An 18189-nucleotide genomic window follows, 5' to 3' on the forward strand; every position below is an offset into this window, starting at 1 on the left:
CTTCCTCCCACCGTCCAAAGACATGCAGCTTGTGGGGATAGGTTAATTGGATAATCCAAATTGCCACTAGGTGTGAATGTGAGTGCGAATGGTTGTCTGTCCCTGTGTGTTGGCCCTGTGACAGACTGGCGACCTGTCCAGAGTGTACCCCGCCTCTCGCCCTATGACAGCTGGGATAGGCTCCAGTGCCCCCCGCGACCCTGAAAAAGGAGAAGCGGAAGTGAATGGATGGATGGATGGATTTAAATATAATTGCCAGTAAAAGAATAAAATTAAAAAGAAGGCTTCAAACAAATAGCCACTTCCCTCTGTTTGTTTCCCCACGAGCGAGAGGCTGACCAGCTGTTCGAGAGGTGTCTCACACTTTCATTTACACTCCTGTTAGATCAACATCTTCAGTTTGCCACTTAACACTTATCAAGCCAAAGCTTGAAGATTTTTAAGCATGAAACAGGTGGGACTAGTGAAAAATCAACAGCGTCACACTTACTACTTATGTAAGCAATATCTTGCACACTGTATATCTGCATATTGATCACAATAAATAACCAGCAGATTCCATTCTCTGCTTATTGCTAATATGCAAACCTATAAAGTTCCAGTGCAGTTATGAAGACAGTTTTACCTCACTGCTACTGTTTTATAAAGTAGTATTTTTTGCTATTATTTGAATTACATCAAGGTGAGGCTATGAAACAAGTAGCTGTACCTCATGCTTGTTAACCACAGCATGTCTGCAGGAACCACAGTCCATTTGCTCTTCATGAGAAGTCCTCACTTCGCTATGCTTTCCTGGTGAAAGCAGCAGTTTTCACCTAAGTGCTGGAGCTCATCAGTGTGGTCTCTCAGTTCAGTGATCATTTTAGCGGTTATCTTAATCACTTTAGCTTGGGTTAAATTTGATTTAACTGCTACAGTTTATCAGTCTGGGTGAACATGTATCAGAGACTCATCTGGTTCCCATTAGTGAACAACAGTTGTCTAATGCAGGTATTTACCTACACTCTTCTGGATATTAAACACTAATAAATCAAAGGTCTAGTCAGCACCTGTAGTTTTAACTTTTAGCATGAATAGTGAATCGAATGTAAACATGATTTGGGGAAGGATTCAGAACTCATAAGTGAGGGATTTGGAATCCTCGGAGACCAACAAAGGTATTCTGAGTCATCAGAATTACAGCCTTAAACAGGATCCGTGAATGCACCCGTGACTAAAAAATTCCAGGGTAGTACTGTAACCAGCAATTGTGACTGGTTTTCATTTAGTACTGCAGGGGATCTGTTGGAGGAGAGCATTTTACAAAGCTCCCCCACAAATCTGCTCTAACCAGCGAGGTTGCACGTAAAACTTTTGAGCCAACAAAAGCGATGAAGTTGCCCTCAAGCAAAACACACAAATCTTCGACACCCCCTGTTGTCTTTAAATAGAGTGTTTGGGTGGAAAATATTGATTTGCAAAGCGTCCCAAGTTTCCCCTTCCCATCCCTTCAAGATGTTTGAACAGAATGAAAGCAACCTGTAAAAAACATGTGTTCTCATTTTCTGTGCACCATATTGAAAGATTTTTACCGTGAGAAGAAGATGGTGCGAGGAATCTTAGTAAAGATGGATTTAAAGCCTTTACAGTGCCTGATGTGGGAGATTCTTGTTGTTGAGGAACCGAGCTGTCTTCATTCCTTTGCATGTGATGTAAGAACACATTCTATAAGTAAGGAGAGCACAGTAAGAAGAAAAGTCTTCCAGAGGCTTAATGACGGCCACACGTTCACATGTTGATGCATTAAGTCAGGCTGGGTGAAATCGTCCAATGAAGAACGGCAGAAATTCCACACCTGCTATTCATAAAAGCCGTTCGGCTCAGGCGTGTGCCTTAATCTTTTGCAGCTGCACCTTTTTAAATGCTCTAATAACTGAATTCGAGTATTTTAAACCTTGCCTTTAGTCTAGCTGTAAAACCTAGATAACTTCTACTCGTACACACACTAAAATTAACCTTCCTCTAAAAGATTTAAAACATCTCTCTGTTCTCCTTTCTGGATGTTTGTTTTCAAGCTCATCATGTTTTCATGCAAACAATTTAAAGCAGAGTGATGTAGGAGGAGAGTGTGTTGTCCTGACTCATCGCCCCTGTATGAATAAACATATTTTTGCAGTCACTTCCTCACTGGAAGTCGTGTCCACAATGAAAAGGTCATCACCGCCTGTATCAAGAAACAGCCTTTAATTTAACTCGCTGTATTAACAGCAAGGATCTTTAAAGAAATCAGTGTAATAAAAACAGAGGACAAAATAGGATTTAAAACAAAGACTTTAACATGAATAAAACTATGGGTATAATATAACAAGTGCTTCATTTAACAGACAGGTGTTAAACTGTTTTTTGAAATATACTGAAAGCCTGTATGAGGGGTTAAATCAGTAGGTGGTTTCACTGCTGAAAAGCAGTGATGGACCAGCAGTGATCTGGCTGAAACATAAAAGGAAATGAAGTCTCTCATGTAGAGGGGAACGAAACAAACAGGTTCTATAAGGTACAGAGAGCCAGTGCAGTGTCACTGTAGTTCATTTTGTTTGTTCGTTTGTTTGCTTGTTTTCTAAATTCAACGAAAAAAAAGAATAAGTGCTGTTTATTAGTCTAAATTGGCAGTGATAAAAGCATGAAGAAATGAGGCATTGTTCTGAAAGGTCAGACTTTGAAAATGGAAACAAGTTTTGGGTCCCACACTCTCGTAATCTTTGAATTCACGTCTTTTCTCTCCCTTTACCGCACATTTGTGGAAAAAATGGGTTATTCTAAAGAGCTCAGTGAATTGTGGTACTGAAAGAGGATGCGACTGTTCCAAGAAGTCACTCTTTTGTCCTAGATCAGCTTGTAAAGCGGAAACATTTAGAAGCCACAGCAGCTCAACCACAAAGTGTCAGGCCACCTATAGTTGCAGATCGCGGTCATTAAGTGCTGAGACGCATAGTGTGTAAAAGCCTCTATCAGTCACTTATTGCTGACTCAATAACTAAGTTTGAAACCTCCTCTGGCATTAACATCAGCAGAGAAATTGCACCGGGAGCTTCTTGGCATGGCTGAACAGCTCCTGTAGGTGTGATGTGTTGTTGCCCCAGTACTTTTGTCCATTTAGATTATTTCTAAGATTAAAAAAACAGTATCCTGATGACAGAATTTAAAATCCCTAATTTTTATGTTATTGTTACACGATTTTTGCATGCACTGGGGATGCTTTCATAATTTTTCTGTAACTACAGCTCTCTGTCATGCATAAAAATTGTAGCTGACATGGTGATTGATAATAATTTGGCCAAATAGAGAAAAAAACATAGTATAAAACAATCTTGGGATGCAAGTGTGTCCAACAGTACATGTCCACCCAGGCTGACAAACTGTGCAGCAGTGTAATTAATTTCAATTAATTAACATAATGTATTCTGTGGTATCCACAGTCAGAGTTACTGCTTGTGGTTTTTGTTTTTCTTTCTCTCATGAAATGAGCAGATTGAGAAAAACTTTTAAATCAGGTTGTTACCCTCGGTTGAACTGCTTGAGGATATCCACCCTCATCCTGAGATTGCTCAGAGATTGTCAGAAGCTTGTTTAGTTGTCAGACTTGTGAGTCTCCCCTCAGCATTTTCAGCGAGAGCAAAGGAAGCTAAAGAGGAGGATGGTAGTGCAGTGAATGATAAAGGGTGATACAAGGGCAAACAAATTAAGGTTAGAGGGAGATAAGTAAGAGTAAATGAGCAGAGACAGGTGAGACAGACAGATGGCTGTATGTTTGAAGTACTCAGACAAAGCCTCAAGCATCCCTTTATACTGCGTTATTTTCTCACCGCTCCATTTCTAGTCGAAGAAAAAGAGCTTTCCTCCTACAGATTCCCCGAGGAGCCGTCATCACTGCGAGAGGGGGAGGAGGCCATCCTGCCTCCTGCACAGAGCACAAACAAACACATCCACACTTATCTTTAACATATATTGACTTTATTTTTTTCTTCTCTCTGCCTCTAGGCTATGTTACATATGCATAGAGTTTTGTTTAATGCAGAAATAAATGAGTTGGTGACACTTAACATCTTACCATGAATATGTATGATTTTTGCAATGAGCAATAAATTCGACAGATTTGATTTGGGTCATACTTTCATATTCCAGGAAGAGTTTGTGCCAGTGTAAAAGCATGTGTGATGTAAACAAACCTTCACAACAGCGCAATCAGATAGCATTAATCACATGGATTAGCTGTCTATTGTTAGTCCCTGATTTGAAAGATCTGCCAGTCAGTGTAAAACTGAAAAAAGTTTGTTTTTTTTCTTTAATGGTTGCATGTTCTTTGAGTTTCGTTTGGTTAACACTGGATGCGCTTCCTTCTCTTTCCTCTGTCCATTCAGACACCTTGTCCGTATCCAGCAATGACGCCCTGCAGCCCGGCTCCAGCCAAACCCTGGGTCCTCACAGCTCCCCAGGTCCCAAACGTCCTGGAAACACGCTAAGGAAGTGGCTGACGAGTCCGGTTCGGCGACTCAGCTCCGGTAAAGCCGACGGCCACGTCAAAAAGCTCGCCCACAAGCATAAGAAGAACCGCGATGGCACGAGGAAGAACATGGACGCGATGCCCGGCTCGCAGAAGGACTCTGACGACAGCGCCGCCACTCCACAAGATGAGACCCTGGAAGAAGTAAGACGACGCACCGTAATGCTGAATAACTGTGACCATGTCTGACTCTGAACTACCACTTGTTCTTTATTTCTCTCCAGCGTATGCGCAATGAGGGGCTGAGCAGCGGCACCCTGTCCAAGTCTTCCTCATCGGGCATGCAGAGCTGCGGTGAGGAGGAAGGAGAAGAGGGGGCGGACGCTGTCCCGCTGCCTCCCCCAATGGCCATCCAGCAACACAGCCTGCTTCAGCCCGACTCTCAGGATGACAAGGTGGGGACATGCAGAGCAATCGAGACGCAGTCATAAATATATGATGTACACACAACAGCTCATCATGTGCATCAAAAAGAGGGAAAGTAAGATAGATTGAACAGCATAAAGTGGACATATATTTGAGCTTTTTCTTTGTTTATTTCTGTTTGTATTTGTTCTGTTATTATTTAATCCACATGACTCATAGGCAGCAAGATTTTTAACTTGCTCCTCCACTCACAGCTTAAAATAACAGCTTAACTTTATTTTGGCACTAATAACTCTGCCTGTTTTCTCCTATTTTCTTAATGGTTGCATGTTCCCTCCTTCAGCATTATGTTGATTTCTGTTCTGCTTCTCTTCTGTCCCAGTTTCCCTATCTGTCCATGTGAAACCCTCTAAAAGATCCTATTTAGATTTTTCCTTTCTTGTTTAGTTAAATTCCCTCTGCATGTTTTTTTCTTCTTTTTTGTTCTTTTTTTTGCTGAAGTGAATCCATTTACATGTCTTTGCAGTAGCAAAATGTCTGTGACATTAAATGGTTGGGTATTGTGAATCGTTTAAATCTCGCCCTGCCCTTTGTGCCTCCGACTAAGCTCTGTAGCAGAGGCAAACTTTCCGTCCAATGGAGTATTTTTTCGACCAATTATGGCGCGTGTGCTTCAAGAGCACTCCAATCACAGTTTCCCCCTGACCTAAACCCACCTCGTAACCCCTGTTTTCCCAAGAATATAGTCTGTGATTGGCTCCAAGTTGGCTCCCAATTAACCCTTTTATTAGGGAGATCACACAAACCAAGTCTTTATTTGGACATGTGGAATATCGAGGTCCAAATCACGACAACGGTGAGCTCAAGTCTCTAAGAATGTATGACTCCTGTATGCATGCAACACCTAAAAGTTCTCCATTCACAGTGTCTTGAAGATTAACCGTTAGTTTTCTTTATTCCTTCCATTTCTTCTCTCTCTTTCAGTCTGCATCTCGGCTGTCTGGCCGTCCCAGTAGCTCAGAGACACCCAGTGCGGCTGAACTGGTCAGTGCCATCGAAGAACTGGTGAAGAGCAAGATGGTGAGATGGATTTCATAAACACTCACAAATACTTGCAAATGAAGCCCACTTGCACAACAATTTTAATAGATGTAGATACAAGCGCGCGCTTTCTTTCTGGTGTTAGTGACAGAGAATGGCATCATTGCCAGCAAGTCATCTGTCAAAACTGTGACTAACTATCCCAGCTGTCCTCTGTTCCAACAAATGGGCACTGCACTCTGGCGAATATCCCCAGTATACTCATGCAGACTGGCCTCCACGTATATTATGCTTCATTTCGATAAAGATAAGTAAGTGGAACATATTTTTCTGCCTCTTAATTTCTTAATTCTTTAATTCAGTCACTGGAAGACCGTCCCAGTTCTCTGTTGGTGGAGCAAGGTGACAGCAGCTCTCCCTCTCTCAATCCCTCCGACAACTCCCTCCTCTCCTCCTCCTCACCCATCGACGAGGTGGACGAGCGCAAATCTGGCTTCCTCAAGAGAAGACAGTGAGTTATAAGTCCTGTTGGTGTTTTTATAAACAAAAGCTGCTTGAACCCAGACACTAAATGATGTTTGTCCTCATTCGTGTGCTTATATGGAGCATTTCTGATATTCATCCACAGCTGAGCGTTGCATTCGTCTTACTCGTGACAATTTCTGTGTTTTCTTTCTCTCAGTTATGTACTTCTGGAGCTGGTGGAGACTGAGAGAGACTATGTCAGAGACCTGGGATCAGTGGTGGAGGTAAGAAAAGAAGACAATCTGGATAAATAAATTTTTGGACATAGTTGTTGGTCAGCGTTAGCTTGTGCTTCTTACACTTTGGGTGGCTCTTTCTTTCAGGGCTACATGAGCAGAATGAAAGAGGAAGGAGTTCCAGATGACATGAAAGGAAAAGACAAGATTGTCTTTGGAAACATCCATCAGATCTATGACTGGCACAAAGAGTACGCTGGCAGAATCCTTCAGCTGTAGTACCTGCCCCTGCTTCAGGGCATATGCAGCATTATACAAAGAAAATGTCAACATGCTGTTTCTTGGCAGGTTAAATCACATGTCTGTATCCATTCACAGTTTTTTCCTGGGAGAACTTGAAAAGTGTTTGGAGGATCCTGACCGGCTGGCACCTTTATTTGTCAAACAAGTAAGAAATGCACTAGTTTTGCAGCATGATTTTGTTAAAGAGGGTATTACATGTTCTTATCTGTAATATTCTTTTCTGTTTTTGTTCCAAATACAGGAACGGAGACTGCACATGTATATTGTGTACTGCCAAAACAAGCCTAAGTCTGAGCACATCGTGTCAGAGTATATTGATACGTACTTTGAGGTAAGATTGTTTAATCATTTTGCACCTCATAGCCACAGCATGCTATCTGTATTGTATTGTCCGTGTCATGAGTCAGGTCCCGGACATGATAGATTTTTATTTTTCTTCAGGACCTGAAGCAGCGACTGGGACACAGACTGCAGCTCACTGACTTACTCATCAAACCCGTCCAGCGCATAATGAAGTACCAACTATTACTGAAGGTAAATCATTTTTCTGTACAACATAAATTATGATCAACACAGTCTGAATTTCTCTCCTTACCTCTGTTAACTTCTTCACAGGATCTTCTTAAAATTTCTAAGAAGGCTGGAGTGGATGCCACAGAGCTGGAGGTACAATCGAAAGTGAAAGTATCATAACTAGATTTATATTCTTAGTCACTTTGTCTAATATGCAAGTAGTTTTTAACTATTTTTCTCTCGTGTTCTTCCACAGAAAGCTGTAGAAGTGATGTGCGTGGTCCCCAAACGCTGCAATGACATGATGAATGTTGGGCGCCTTCAAGGCTTTGATGTAAGTCTCCCTTTGGTACCTCTGATAGTGTGTGAATGTTTCCAAAATAAATAATACAATAGAGTAAATGCTTCACATTTTTTGTCTTGTTTCAGGCAACTGCCACTAGGTGTCAGTGTGCACTTGTTTTTGCAGCTCTAGTTTGTTGTCGGATTTTGTGTGTTTTCATATTTTTTCTAATAACTTATCCAAAATAAAACTATTTAAGAAAACTCCTTCACCATCTTGGATTGCCTGTTTGTTTCTCAGGGTAAAATTGTGGCTCAGGGCAGATTGCTTCTCCAAGACACTTTCATGGTTTCAGACCAGGACGGAGGGCTCCTATCCAGGATGAAAGAGAGGAGAGTGTTTCTGTTTGAGCAGATAGTTATCTTCAGTGAACCCCTGGACAAAAAGAAGGGCTTCTCTACTCCTGGCTACCTCTTCAAGAACAGCATTAAGGTGAATACAGCTCACTTAAATAGCTTTGAGACCAACTGTGGACTTACTTTGGATTGTACCTCTTGAACATGAAGCTAAACCTGCTCTATTTTATTTCATATCTATATATTTTTTCTTATCTTTGTCTCTTTACCCTTGCCTGCCACGTAACTTCAGGTGAGCTGGTTGGGTCTAGAAGAAAATGCTGATGACCCCTGCAAGTTCACACTGACCTCCAGGTCATCTAGTGGCAACCTGGAGAGGTACACTTTCCATTCACCAAGTCCTGGGGTCAGTCAAGTCTGGATCCATCAGGTCAGCCAGATCCTGGAGAATCAGAGAAATTTCCTCAATGGTAAGAAATTGTTGTGAATACTGTAACACACAAAATTACATTTTTACATAAAACATTTTGACACTCTTGGTCCTTTTCGTTTAAGAGGGCTATTAAGTTGTTTAAAAAAAAACAAAAAACACTTGTCTGCTCCCACAGCTTTGACGTCACCTATAGAGTATCAGAGGAACCATGTGGGAGGTGGCGGGCCAAGCGGTCCACCTAGCAGCAGCAGTACTGCAGGTCTACCAGGAGGCAGCAGCTCCAACAGTACCTGCAATATGGGGGGAGGAGGTGGCGGCGAAGGCAGCTCTGGAGGATCAGGGGGTAGCGCCTCCTCCCTGTGCGGCCCGCGCTCCCGACCATCTCGCATCCCCCAGCCGTCCTCACGCCTCCCCCAGCCTGTTCACCACCATCACCCCCCGGGCCCTGAGGGTCCCGACAGATCAGCAGGTATGTGGTCACTCTGCCACCCACAACCGCTTCAGTCCCTCTCCTCTAACCCCCGTTCAGGCAACACAGCTAATGGAGAGCTGTTAGCCTCAGAGGTCCCTAAGATGAGGATGCTGGATAGTCCTCATGGAAGTAACAGTAATAACAGTAACAGGCCATCAGGTAGTATGGACAGCAGTGTCAGACAGGTTCTCGGTGGCTCAGAGGAAATGCCGAAGCATCAAATGGCCGGCAGACCACAGATGCCAGTAGCTCCTCTGAATTTTCATCTCAAAAGCCCTCGAGTTGGGACAGTTTCACCTCTGATATTACCTCAAACTCCCGGAGGAGGAGGAGGAAAGGAAGCGTTTGTCCCCACCAGCCCAGCTCATAAAGGCAACGCTTTCTGGGCCATAGTCCCCGCTCTGCCTCCCTCTCCTACCAGCAGGCCAGGTTCCTTCTCCTACCCCAGTGACAATGGTAGCAGTGGAGGCGACACTCTGGGCAGAGGAAGTCACGGGACTCCCTCTCATCACCGCCACTCCAGCCACAGTAAGGACATAGATCGCATGAGCACCTGCTCCTCCACCAGCGAGCAGTCCATACACTCCACCCAGAGCAACGGGGTAAGATGCCAAGTCGAGGCCCAGGCTTCAGCGAGGCCTAGAGTACTTACTAGTCACTAACCTCACCCTTAGTGGCTGCCTGTCTGCCAGTCAGTCAACCTGCCGCTGGCTCTGAGAATGGCTTTTAAATTCAACAACTACTACTGCTGCTGAAACACTTGAATGACTGAAGAATAACACCTATCTGAGTGCACTAACTTCACCGACAGTGTGTGTGAGGGAGAATTTTTGCCTTTCCGGAAACTACTAACAGTGTGGATCTGAGTCACAGAGAAACTTGTATCTGCTTTTCAAGACTCTCTCTGAGCTTCAGTACGCATTTGCTTTCCAACTGTAGCTACTAAACATTAACAAGTGCCATTTCAAAAACACGTTATCTCTTTTTTCCGTTAGGTGATAACTTCCAATCTCCTTTCAAAAGCTATGGGATGTTTTTTTTTCTTTGTTTTTTGAAAACATTAGCACATTTCAAAAAAGCCGTTTCTTTTCTGGTAAGATGGTTTCTCACTTCACAGAGATTAACCTTACGATTGCACAAACAGCGTTTTGTTTTCCGCAACCTGCCTTGTTTGTTTGACAGTACCAACAGAATTTCTTTTTGAAATGGCTTTTTATCTGGTGAGATGGTTTCTCACCTCACAAAGGCTAAAAGCTTGTTTGCACAAACTGCTTTTTTTAATTTCGACAACCTGCCCTGTTTGTTTCAAAGTGTCTTCAGCACCTCTTCTTGAAAACTTGTCTTTGTCTTTGAAAACATAAAGTTCCTCATTTCATCATCCCTGCCCGGGGGGATCATAAGCTCTGTGCTTTTGTAACTTCTCAGTCTAACTTGTCAGCCCGTTGCTCTAAATACAAACAAGTGCTTTTTCAAAAAAAAGAAGAAAAAAAAAGCATTTTGCACTGCATGCGTTCAACATATTCTCAATTTCATTTTTATATATGTTCCCTGCAATCAAACTATCCATTTGATTGGTGTGAAGTAACATTTCCCTTTTAGACATATGTGCATTTATGTATTTATGTATTTTCATGTGTGTTAATTAAATCATGAGTGTGCAGTAACTCATGATTTAATGTGTTCTCCTCCTGACAGAGTGAAAGCAGTAGTAGCAGCAGCAGCGTGTCCACCATGCTGGTGACTCAGGATTATGTGGCAGTGAAGGAGGATGAGATCAGTGTGGTGCAGGGTGAGGTGGTCCAAATGCTAGCAAGCAACCAGCAGAACATGTTCCTGGTGTACCGGGCAGCCAATGAGCACTGCCCTGCGGCTGAGGGCTGGATCCCTGGCTACGTGTTAGGACACACTTCATCCTCAGTCACACCCGAGCTCTCCGAAGGCACCATAAAGTAAGCATAAGCAGCCTTCCTTCCTTTTTAGGTTGCCACCGAAAACACGACAGTCATAGTGATTACGATTATGCAAACGTGAAACCTGAAACTTCTCCATTTTTGTTCTTGTGTTTGTTTAGAAAGTCATTATCGTGGCACACAGCACTGCGCATTCGCCGGAAGTCTGAGAAAAGAGACAAGGAGGGCAGGAAAATTGAGAACGGCTACCGAAAGTCTCAGGACAGCCTGGCCAACAAAGTCTCTGTCAAGGTAGAAAAGTGTTACGTTAAACGCCACCCCACCGACTCCCCTCCCCCCCCATCCACTGTAATTTGTGCAAGAAATCTAATTATGTCTTCAAATTGTCATTTCAGCTTCTGAATCCCAACTTTATCTATGAAGGTACGTGCACGTTGTTGCTTCAGCCAAGGAGCAAATCTTTCCTTGCATTTGGAATAAAAATTCAAAAAGATAAACAATAAGCTTTGCTGGGTTTTTGTTGTTGTTGTTTTTAGGTCCCCCAGAGTTCCTCATTCCAGTTAGTGATGCAACATGTGAGAGTGGCAATGCAGTTACTCTGAGGTGTAAAGTTTGCGGTCGCCCCCGACCAACCATCACTTGGCGTGGCCCTGACAACAACTCTCTGAGCAACAACGGACATTACAGCATGACCTACAGGTGGGGGCTCACGTGAATTTCTTTTATTGATTTTTAGCTAGAAAAATCCAAATCTTACATTAGCCTGTGACGTAAAGGTGCAGATGTGCTGCTAACAAACACAGTTAACACATTCATGTTGTTAAAAAAGAATATGAAGTCATAATAACTGTGTGCAAATTACAGTATCAGTTTGTGAATTTCACTTAATGCTTTGTTTCCTTTCATTCTCCATTTCTGCAGTGAGACCGGAGAGGCGTCCCTGTGCATCACGGACGCGTCTGTAGAGGACAGCGGCATGTATACCTGTGTTGCTACAAACATAGCAGGCGCTGTCACCTCCTCTGCCAGTCTTAGGGTGTCAGGTCAGAGTCCTGTCATTGTGTATGTCTCTTGATATTATGCCACGCAGGTGTTTGAAACATTTAAAACATTGATTTTATAATTTTTACATTTGATTAGTATACTTGAATCATTGTGAATTCCCTGTGTTGTCTCAGGAACCCCTGACGATGGCAGCGAACTCCTCTGGAAAAACGGCTTTGAGTCCCAGTACACAGAGATTACTGAACTAGGAAGGTGTGTTTTCCTGTCACGCAGTGCTTCTCGACCACATCAAAGCTAATAAATTAGGAGCAGCACTCATATATATAGTAGTAGTAGTAGTAATAGCAGTAGCGACAGATGATACAAGTGAAGGTATTTAAATGAAGAATGAGTTGCTTATTCCTCAGTAGCTGGTTGGAGAATGCAGCAATATTCAAATCATTTAACACAATTTGTGACTGCATTCACAAATACAAGTTCAAACTTTACTAAGCAATGAGAAACTACATTTTCACAAAGTGTCACAAGCTTTTTTGGAAATGAGGTTGTACATTGGACAAGCTGATATAGATAATCAACAAAGAAGTAGATTGACATTATACATCCGAGTCTACCAGTCACGATTGGGCGTTATAGTTTATAAATTTGATGTAGGATATTTTTAAAAAGTGAGTCCAGGGTCTGTTCCTGGGATCTTTAAAATCAGTTAAAGTAAAACACAAATGAAATGTCTTATTCCTCAAGTTTCAGTTTACTAACTACTAATTTTTGCCTTGCAGGGGTCGGTTCTCGGTGACTAAGCGATGCGACCAGAGAGGGAGTAAACGCACAGTTGCAGCAAAGCATGTTAACAAGAAGCTGTTGCGTCGAGAACAGGTCCTGCAGGAGATCAGACTCCTCCAGAATCTAGACCATCCCAATCTGGTCAAGCTGCTAGACACGTATGAGACAGCCAGCAGCTACGTACTGGTACTAGAGATGTAAGTAAAACGACTGTGACATCTCATCTGTTTGAAAAACATACTTAGATTTGTCTCTAAAAAAAAAATAAATAAATAAAATGCATGTTGTGTTTGTGTTATCAGGGCAGACCAGGGGCGATTCCTGGACTACATCGTGAGCTGGGGCAACCTGACGGAGGAGAAAGTTGCTTTATACCTCAGAGATATTCTTGAAGCTCTCCATTACCTGCACAGCTGGAGGATAGCACATCTTGACCTCAAAGTAAACAGTTCAACAAACAAAGCATTACAATCTAAATCTTATTTTGGGGAAGCTGTTGCACTGCTGTTGTGCTTCTCTAGGTCTGATGATTGTGTCCTATATCCTCCTATCTCGCTCCCACAGCCTGAAAACATTGTGGTGGAACATGCGTCTTCCCAGCCAGTGATCAAGCTGACAGACTTTGGTGATGCTGTTCAACTGAACCCCCCCTCCTCTTACATCCATCCTCTTCTGGGAAGCCCAGAGTTCTCTGCTCCTGAACTGATCCTGGGTCAGCCCGTCTCACTGACGTCTGACCTCTGGAGCTTAGGTCTGTAGAGAAATTGTATCTTGCTGATTTTTGCATTAGAGAACCCTTTATGTACTTGAATACACAATCACAGCTGCAGAAACCCACTGTAATAGTATTAAATACACATTCCTTTGTTCTTATTTATCAGTATGTGCAAAAGGCTGCTTACTGATATTTGACTAAGACACAAAAATAGACAAAAATACTCCCATGCGATACTATCATCTCAATCTCTAAGCCAGGTGTGTTAACACAAGTGTTTCCTCTGCAGTGCAGTCAGTCAGCCTCTCTGGGGATGCAAAGATCAGTGATTTAAATCCCCAGTCGCAATTTCTACTTTCCAACCGTGCAGCAATCTATTAACTGACTTCAATATTTTGAAGCTTCAAGTGATATTTTACTGCTATGTATGTAGATGATGAGTTTCATCAGAAAAATTTATATATTAGTACAGCGTAAGGGAGTGCAGTGTAAAATTAATGATTCAGTTCAGTTTTATTTATATGGCATTTATAGGCTTTTTTGTGTTGTAAGGTAAAGACCCTACAATAATGCAGTGAAAGCCTCAACAATCAGGCAAATTATCTATCAGAGGATTGTTATTGTTGTAGTCTTGGTGCTATAATATTTTAGCAGCTGCAGAAGCTGCTTTTGTGCATGATTGTTTAATATAAAGCTATATTGATTATTATAGCCAAATTAAAAGTGAGCTGAATGAATTAATTTAATTTGGCTAAATAACCTGTTGATTGACCAACTGGTTGATTTACAGGGGTGGTGACCTATGTGGTTCTGAGCGGCGCCTCTCCATTCCTGGACGAGAGCCTTGAGGAGACGTGTCTGAACATCTGTCGCCTGGACTTTAGCTTCCCTGAGGATTACTTCCATGGTGTGAGCCCAGCTGCCAGAGACTTCATCTGCCTGCTGCTCCGGGGCGAGCCAGAGCGACGGCCGCCTGCTGCGTCCTGCCTGGAGGAGCCCTGGCTCCAGCCTCGAGGTTTATCAAGCAGTGACTCAACCTTAAATCCCACACAGCCACCAGCACTGTCACCATCTCGGAATCATTGCGGCGCACATCTGGACACATCCAGGCTCATTTCTTTCATCGAGAGACGGAAACACCAGAATGATGTCCGGCCCATAGGCACCATTAAGGCCTTCCTTCACAGCCGCCTGCTCAGCCAGACCTGACAGTAGGTCACCAGGTAAACACGACCAGAAGGAATTTCTTCCACTACTGCTCTTCATTCACTTGATCCTTGTTAGAAGCCTACTGAGAGCACCACCAGCGACACGCCTGCTACAATCCCCTTTTCCCTCACAAAGCCACAAAAGTCCTGCTGCTGCTGCTGCTGCTGCTGCTGCCGACTGACTAACCTCTGCCGATTAAACCCTTCGAACCCCCAAGCCCTTCCCCTCCTTAAACCTGGCATACCGTCACTATGCCTGCACAACAAGCAAACTCTTGGAATCCATTTGAGATTTCAAAACCTTGACTCAGCAGGGAGAAAACCAAGCTTTCTCAACAAGCCAGCGTGAGCGAGTCTTGCGTTTCGGACAGTGTTAAACAAAGAAAAAAAAAAGAAGAATACTGTACAATAGGAATATTTCAGGCTGCTTTCGGTTGAACACAAGAAAATGTTTTTTTGTAACGAGAGATTACTTTTTGTAAATGAAACAAAATGTACAGCGAGGAAACAGAGAACTGTCTTTATTCATAACCTTTTGGAAAACAAAGGGTAGTTGGTGAGTAGAAAAAGAAAAAAACAAAAAGAAAAAAAAAAAGGGAAGTGAGATTTGCGTGGTGAAGTGGCACCCATCAGCAGGGTCCTCTTATTCTGGAACAAGATGTAACTACCAAAACCACGTTTTGCAGAAACTTACATTCAGTGCAATAGTTTGCTTTTCTTTACTCTCCCGCTTCAGTTTCAAAGGTTAAATCACTTCTGTTTGTGACACTAAGAGAAACTAACTTGAACAAAGCATTAAAACAACTCAGCAAAAAAGAATATCCCGATAGAGCTTCTCAGATTTTTACCTGCATCCGCCTTATATGTAAATAACGTTTTTCCCGCTTTTCGTTCTCATTTTGACGGATTTATCTCTCGACGAACAAAAACGATTCCATCTGCTGAGTTTTAGTGAGTCCCTGCGGACGGACGGATCAAACCGCTACTAGGTTCCCACGTGCAATGTCGCAGCTTTAACATTTATGCAACTATTTATGAAAACTTGTGTTGTAGCCGTATTCTTAAAAAGGCATGTACGTACCTGGTACTGCAATAGATGTATGTATTGTGTTAACTCTTATGTATTAAGTTGAGTATTAATATCCTGCAAAAAAAAACAAAAAAAAAACAACAACAACAAATACAACCCTGCAACAAAAGGAGAGTTTTTCCAAAATAATGTATAAAAATGTGTATCTATGAAATATAGGCACTTATGCTTTTATGTCGTCCTTGTTTCGCTTTTGTTTTTTTGTAACAATACCAAAGTTGGCTCTGCTTTGTTTTCCTGCTAATATGTTTGTTTGCTTTTTTTAATGACTTGTCATGTTGAGTTATAACAGACCACACTGAGCAGAGGCATATGAGCGTTTACAAAGGTTCCTTGTGGTTTTATTTATTATTATTGTAATAAGAAGATTGTTTGGTGGTTTATTGCTGAAAAAAATTATATTGACTTGTCTTTTTTTATTATTATTTCTTTTTCTTTTTTCTTTTTTTCAAGCCGTGCACAAAGTTATTTGCCGTGTGAGTTTGTTTGGCTCTTGTAGGTAGATACTAGTGTATGTTGCTAGACCGTATCTTCACCAAGCAATAGGTCTGGGGTGAAAAAAGTCACCATGGACTGCACTGATGAAAGAATTATACCTTCTGGCAGATAATAACAACCCCTGAACCACAGTTTTTCTGATTAGCATTAACAGGTATCTCCCGTGAAAAAGGTCTGCCAGTTGTTTTCATTTAAATACGATGACGTCTTTAGGTTAAAAAGTTGCTTAAAAACTTCTTTAAAGTGCCAGTCCAGTGAATTAAGTTCGAGAGGTCGGTAAAAATGAAAAACTCGCGTCGCTTCTCGTTTTATTTGAAGGTTGTCAGTTGCTGTCGATAACATGTTGAGTTTAATGACTTGTCTCTCTGGTCTGTAAAGTCTCCGTCTTTCATTCTGTGTCATTTTTATTTATTAATGTGGATAACGGTTTCCCTGAAACTATCCTGATCATCGCTTTGTCAGAGCGCGCTCGGGTTACGATCGAAGCGATGAAACGGTTTCTTGGGAAACCCGCCTGCTCACGATGTAAAGATGTACAGAGAAGGGTCGGGCAGTTCGCCCACACCCGGGATGTAAACCTCACAACTGTCATATTTTAAATACACCTAAAACAAGACTGCAGAAATGTCATCTTGAATGTCTTAGTATGACTTATTTTTACTTTTGCATGTATATTTCTTTGTACAGAAGATTGTGTTTACATGTTACTACGTGTTGTAAATAACTTATTTTGTCCTCTGTTATTTTGCCATTAAACGTACAAGGCACAGTCAGCGTTACTGAAACTTTTGTGCTCATATATTCATTCATCTCCACCCCCGTGAGAATGTCTGTTATTATTATTCAGTCATGATTTCCCATAAGCTTTTGAGGGCTGGAAGGTGAGATAAATCTATATTCCCGGCATGATTAGAAAGCAGGGGAAAACCCTTAATTCACATGGCTGCAATCAGTCATTCATTAAAATTATTAAACACAAGAAACCCAACTAACACAGCAGCCATGTTAAGCCTTGCATTAGAGGGGATTATTGTTTGCGATAGCGTAACACCTCTGACACGTTTTTTCTTTACTTTTTTAGTTTTTATTTTCATATGAAGTGTGACATCTAGAAGCACTGCGGGGAAACCATGAAAAGCAAAGTGAGAATATTAAAATCAGGAGGAAGATAAGTGTACAGTAATAGTGAACGAATGTCATTACTGTGATGAAGATCAGTTCGAGAGATAAACTATGAGAAGGTATCAGGAAGGGGACTGTTGCTGATCTTATCAGTCCGGAGCAGATGCCGCTGCTGTTTTTGAATCAGTGCAAGCAGTGTGTGTTGCATCACTGCACAAAGAACGCACGATTTTACCTCCCACTCAACCCACGTCCGCTACAATAGTTACTCACTGAGGTCTGCTAGAGAACATTTTTTGCAGCATTTTAAACCCTGGTATCTACGCATGAGCGTTATCAGCCTGGAGTGTTTGTCATCTAAGCCCCATTCGAGGTTATTTACTTCACCTGACGCATCTGTGTCTCTGTTCTGAAAGCGGCGCTTTCACCCAGTGCCTGAAAGGTGCCTGTGCACTTATCGGGTGTGAAATCTATTTCGTCTTTCTTAGCAACAGTTTTTGTTTTGTTTTTATTTTTTGCATGAAACCACAGAAGGGGTATCTTTACAATCTTTACACAAAATCTTGTGATCAAAATCTCACGCAAGAGCTGTGAAGTGTGAAGGTGATGCACGCCAGTGCAGAGTTGTTGTTTTTTTCTGTTCTACAAACTTGATTTGACCTGTGACCAAATACTGTGTTGTTTATTCATTTTAATTATTCGGGTACTGCTTTACTTTAAGCCCACACGTTTAACTCGACACAAATACCTAATATACGATTATGCGCATTTCTTTCCCAGTTTTGCGCCTTCTCACCCACTGTTGCTTCTGGGCATTTTCCACCCACTGAATTCAATGCTGAATTCACTC

At 42.1% G+C, this 18189-nt stretch overlaps 1 protein-coding gene across 2 annotated transcripts in view; it reads left to right on the forward strand.

Moving 5' to 3' along the window:
- triob (trio Rho guanine nucleotide exchange factor b) overlaps positions 1–17002 on the forward strand; it is a 112024-nt gene extending 95022 nt beyond the window's left edge. For both annotated transcript variants that reach the window (XM_084943774.1, XM_084943773.1), the window contains 24 exons: positions 4398–4684; positions 4765–4935; positions 5891–5986; positions 6310–6458; positions 6630–6696; positions 6796–6899; positions 7027–7096; positions 7193–7282; positions 7393–7485; positions 7567–7617; positions 7721–7798; positions 8048–8239; positions 8396–8573; positions 8712–9622; positions 10704–10957; positions 11080–11209; positions 11314–11341; positions 11455–11617; positions 11840–11961; positions 12097–12175; positions 12703–12903; positions 13009–13147; positions 13271–13457; positions 14212–17002. In XM_084943774.1, coding sequence (XP_084799900.1) covers positions 4398–4684; positions 4765–4935; positions 5891–5986; positions 6310–6458; positions 6630–6696; positions 6796–6899; positions 7027–7096; positions 7193–7282; positions 7393–7485; positions 7567–7617; positions 7721–7798; positions 8048–8239; positions 8396–8573; positions 8712–9622; positions 10704–10957; positions 11080–11209; positions 11314–11341; positions 11455–11617; positions 11840–11961; positions 12097–12175; positions 12703–12903; positions 13009–13147; positions 13271–13457; positions 14212–14630 — 4259 coding nt within the window. In that variant the 3' untranslated portion in view covers positions 14631–17002. The remainder of the gene's footprint in view (positions 1–4397; positions 4685–4764; positions 4936–5890; positions 5987–6309; positions 6459–6629; positions 6697–6795; positions 6900–7026; positions 7097–7192; positions 7283–7392; positions 7486–7566; positions 7618–7720; positions 7799–8047; positions 8240–8395; positions 8574–8711; positions 9623–10703; positions 10958–11079; positions 11210–11313; positions 11342–11454; positions 11618–11839; positions 11962–12096; positions 12176–12702; positions 12904–13008; positions 13148–13270; positions 13458–14211) is intronic.
- The last annotated feature ends 1187 nt before the right edge of the window (positions 17003–18189 follow it).

The sequence above is a fragment of the Perissodus microlepis genome, chromosome 11 (genome assembly GCF_051167445.1).
Source record: "Perissodus microlepis isolate ML-2025 ecotype Zambia chromosome 11, ASM5116744v1, whole genome shotgun sequence".
NCBI classification, from domain to species: Eukaryota; Metazoa; Chordata; class Actinopteri; order Cichliformes; family Cichlidae; genus Perissodus; species Perissodus microlepis.